At 41.3% G+C, this 4,646-nt stretch overlaps 1 protein-coding gene across 1 annotated transcript; it reads right to left on the bottom strand.

The window, feature by feature from the left end:
- Positions 1-1,343: 1,343 nt before the first annotated feature.
- On the bottom strand, positions 1,344-3,445 carry FIBIN (fin bud initiation factor homolog). Its single transcript, XM_010374523.2, has one exon. The coding sequence runs from the start codon at positions 2,930-2,932 to the stop codon at positions 2,297-2,299; it is 636 nt and encodes a 211-aa protein (XP_010372825.1). The 5' UTR covers positions 2,933-3,445; the 3' UTR covers positions 1,344-2,296.
- Between the last annotated feature and the right edge of the window lie 1,201 nt (positions 3,446-4,646).

Here is a 4,646-nt window from a genome sequence, read left to right as displayed (position 1 = left end):
GAAAGAACCTCATACATAATCTATTTAAGGGTTTTCAAATTTATAGCAGATGTGTTACCATTCCCCTTCTTGCACCCATGGAAGATATCTCTATTTAGGGATGACACTCTTCACTTCTGTGTCTTTTGAATCCTTCTTAACATAACATTGTATGGAAGCATTACCAATAGATTGAAATTAGCATGCACAGGGAAAACAGTTTTCCATCACTGTCACATGTCCAATATCCTCCCATTACAGCTAGGAAAATCAACGAGATGACATTTGGTAAGTCTGAATTACCAAATAATTACTGTGAAGTGAGTGATATAAATGTTTTGAGGCATTAATGATTGTGACTTCAAACTACAAACATTTTAGTACCAAATATGATTTTATTTGCCACTGTTATTTTTTCCTCATTTTTTTAGAATAAAGAAGGAAACTATTTTAAGTGATCATTAATCTTCTTTCTACACACAGGTCTAAAAAGCAACAAAAATGGGGCCCTGAGTAACAAAAAGAAGTTATAAGTTATTTTAAGTACAATAAGTTAAGCAAAATTTCAGGCATTCGACCACTCTCTCTCATTTCTCAGTATCCTTAAAAACATTAGTTCAGGCAAGCCCTGTACTTAAATTTAAGAGACTAGGGGCTGTTATAACTGACGTAAGATAAGTCACTTAGCCTTTCCCAGCCTCAGTTTCCCCTACTGTAATAGAAAGATATTAGACAGTTCATAGGAATGGAAAACTTGTTTTCTTATTCAAGGGAGAGGAGAAAATAAGTGTCTGTTGAATAGAAGAATATGAACATTATTTATTTTCGTGTGTGTGTGTGTGTGCATCTGTGCATATATGCAACAAGAAAGCATATTTAAGGTGAGAGTAAGAATTGGCTAGGGAAAGATACTAAATAAAGTGCATCTCCACCTTTTAAAGCCATTAATTAAATAATGTAGACCTGGCTTCAAAATTAAACATCATTGTAGTTTATAACTTAGGATAGAATGCTTGCTCTGCATAAGGGTATAGGGTATGAGCCTTGTCAGAAACTTTTCCAATTGAGTTTATGAGAAAAACTGCAGAAAATTTGAGTCTTTAAGCAGACCTATAGGGGTCAAATTTAAAATTCTGGCAATGGCTAGACTTTTGTTTTCTTGTGAGGATGTTAGGGTGACTATGGAGAGAATTGCCAAATATGTAGCTATTCCCCTTCCTATTTATTTATTCATATTTATCATATAAATATACTCTAAGTAAACTGGCTTAAATCCAGTTTACTGGCTTAAATCTCTCTCCTTTTGCATTGGCCCCTTTTTGAAATATGGAAGTTACAGATGTAAATTACAAAGTAAGCCAGTATTATATGAAAACATGTTTATTGCCTGAATAATAAAACTTAGCTAAGGAGTTATTAGAATTAGAATTCCCCCTACTTGAAGTACAAGTTTCCAATAAACAAACAGAAGCAAAACCCCAAATGAGAAAGAATACATTGGTAACCTAAATCATAGGCATTTGGGGTATGTTCAAACAATCTGACTACTTCTTTGTAATTTACTATAGCGTTGATGACAAAGCGTAGACATACAATGAGAAAGAGCACATCAGCATATCAGTGTGACTGTGCAACCACTACAAAGCTTGGCCTTCTTAAATGTGACCACTTTAACTTACACACACCCACAGAGGCACCAGAAATCTCCCTGCAAACGCGATTTGCCTATAGTTTTGTGGCAATACTGTTACAAAAAAACAAAAACAATTCTCAAACCATGGTTAATAAATAAGAGAGAAAAGAAGTAACAAACAGCTTCCACGGGTTGGCAGGCATGCAAAGCAGCACCTTGAACTTCATTTGAAAAACAATCAACTCAGATAGCTTTTGGAGCCCAGGAGTGAAGGCTAGAGGCTAAAAGGAGCTACGCACTATTATGTTTGGGTATTTCCACATAATCTGCAGGATGGGGAAGTTTAATTCCCCACCACATACAACTGTGCTCTTTTAGATGTGGCTGAAACAGGTATCTCTGCAGAATTAGAAAGCCATCTAGAAATGACATTGCTTAAAATTGTTCTTTCCAGGTGACAATTCCGTAACAATCACATAAATAATGTACAAAAACAAAACTAAAACAAAATCACTCGTCTCCAATTTTTCTCTTTTTAAAGATGACCTCAGATTTGTTCTCAAAGTGCAAATCTAGATATAAAAAAATAGTAAGTATGGGGGAAATGTAGCCCCATCTTCTGTCCCCCACCCTCCAAAGCGGGGCTGATTTGATTCCCTCTCTCCAGCATTTGTACCCTTCCACCTATACTTTAAGATAATCATTTTTCAGCCGGCCCAGTCGGGTCCCATGGCTCCTAATGGTGAGAGCCAGCAGCTCGTATTTGTCCCTGAGCCCCACAGAGATGTCCAGTGTCTCCTTCAGCAGGGACCTGGTGTGGACCAGCATTCCCAGAAAGTCCTCGTTGAGCCTGCTCTCCTGCCGGCTGTCCTGTTCCTGGCCCTGCTTGAACTTGCTCTCCAGCTCAGTGAGGGATTTGTCCGAGTTGGAGTAGGCATCCCCGATCTGGTGGGACTCCCGCCGCAGGTACTTCCCATAGCTCTCTTCCCCGTCTAGGTCGTAGGAGATGCTTTTGCTGATGCCCTCCAGCACGCGCCCAGCATCCTCCACCTGGCGGCCCAGCACGGTGAACTCCTCCCGCAGGGTGAGGCTCAGCAGGTTGCCGGCCTGGCTCCCCTCCCCCTGGGAGCAGCGCCTGTGGTCACTCACCCTGAAGAGCAGCTGGCACTTCTCGGGGTCATCGTTCTCCTCATAGTCCCCATCGGGCACGAAGTAGTGGTGCAAAGTCCCATTGGACATCTCTGGGTAGAGGGGGCCATCGAAATAGCCTTGACACAGATGGCAGAAGAAACTCATGCAGAGGAACTTCAGAAACACCATTCTGGATATTCAGGATGGCCAGAGACCCCAGGAGGAGACTTTTCACCCAGGCACAAGGAAGGGAGTGTCTTTGCGAGTCAGCGTCTCCCTGAGACAGCGTCCGCCTCAGTCCCAGCCGGCTTGCTGCTCCCTGGCCCCCAGTCCCCAGCAGGCTTCATGTGGCTCTGCACACCAGCGTCTGGGAAGCGCGGCCGCCACAGCGCAGGATGCACCCACCCTTGCGCCCCTCGCTCGGTGACTGGAACTCCTCCCGCACAGGCGTAGCGGGGAACCCCTCCTCCGGGGCGCTGGCAAGATGCTGGCTCTGTAGCGCTCCTCTCGGAGTTTCCCCTTGCTCCCGGGAGATGGAGTGTGTAGCTGGAGAGAAAGGCTCTTGCCCCCTGATAGTATTTCAATTTCTGGACTGGGTGGGAATGCGGAGCTTTTCCTTTGGCTAAAGATATCCTGAGGATCTCTCTGCTCTCAAATTACAGCTGGTTTCGTCAGTTGGAAGCCAGGGAACAAGTTTGGAAAGAAACCTCTCACCAGGTCTCCGCTATTAAAGGTACAGGGTCACTTTTTAAAGATTGAAAGGGAAGACTCTACAATAGAATTCAGCTCAAAAGAGAAAATGAGAAGAGAATAAATGGAATTTCTACCACAAAAAACCCGGTTTGTTATTGACATACTGGGAGGGGGAAAAAATGATTACCCTGGAAAAATGCCATTTCACGTGTCTCAATAAATATGAGTTAGGTTGGATTTTTTGAGTATATCTATTTTTATCTTTAAAAGTTTGTGACTTTGAAGGCAAATTTAAAATGTCAGAAATTACAGTTTTGTTTGAAAATGATTGGTAAATTAAAATTGATATAAACAATACTTGGGATGAAATGAAAATACAGAAAGTTGTTTAATGTATAGTCATTAGTATGTATAAGAACAGAAGCTGAAAAATGAAATTTTGCCAGCTTAGTAAGTTAAAGGACAATGAGATCCTTATTTAATTTTATGAGACAATGCTAAGCATCTGCAGTGAATCTTGAACCTAATACTTTTATAGTTGCTGCCTCTTTTGAGATTCTTGAAAGCTTTTGAAGAATGTTTCTGGTACTATTATGCCCATTTTCCAGATGGAGAAATGAAGGAGCAAAATGTTAAGTGAATTGATTATAGTCACACAGTTAGACTACAGTTGAGCCAGAACTAATTGTCACAAGGTCTTTTAATTTAACTTGGGGCAATAAAACCAATTTTTTTTTAACCTGGCCATTTTAATTTCTAATTTATGAACTGATTGGCAAATGGTCATCGTAAAGGTCATTCATTTGTTTAATGAATATTTCTTGAGCATTTACTGTGTGCCAAAATCTATTTTAGGTACTGGGAATACAGCCGTGAACAAAAATAAAGACAAATCCTTGACTTCCTGGTGTTTACATTCTGGGAAATAGAAAACTTAAATTTGTGAAAATATGATGGGCATGGTGGCTCACGCCTGTAATTCCAGCACTTTGGGAGGCAGAGGTGGGTGGATCACTTGAGGTCAGAAGTTCGAGACCAGCCTGACCAACATGGTGAAACTCCATTTTTACTAAAAATACAAAAAAAATAAGCTGGACATGGTGGTGCATGCCTATAATCCCAGTTACTCAGGTAGCTGAGACAGGAGAATTGCTTGAACCCAGGAGAGGGAAGTTGCTGTGAGCCTAGATCGCACCACTGCACTCCAGCC

Source organism: Rhinopithecus roxellana, chromosome 15 (genome assembly GCF_007565055.1).
Source record: "Rhinopithecus roxellana isolate Shanxi Qingling chromosome 15, ASM756505v1, whole genome shotgun sequence".
Lineage (NCBI taxonomy): Eukaryota > Metazoa > Chordata > Mammalia > Primates > Cercopithecidae > Rhinopithecus > Rhinopithecus roxellana.
This window is presented reverse-complemented; position numbering and strand designations above follow the sequence as displayed.

What these genes read in the sequence shown, in the direction of transcription:
- FIBIN (XM_010374523.2), bottom strand. Translation starts at nt 2,932, where the DNA reads ATGGTGTTTCTGAAGTTCCTCTGCATGAGTTTCTTCTGCCATCTGTGT.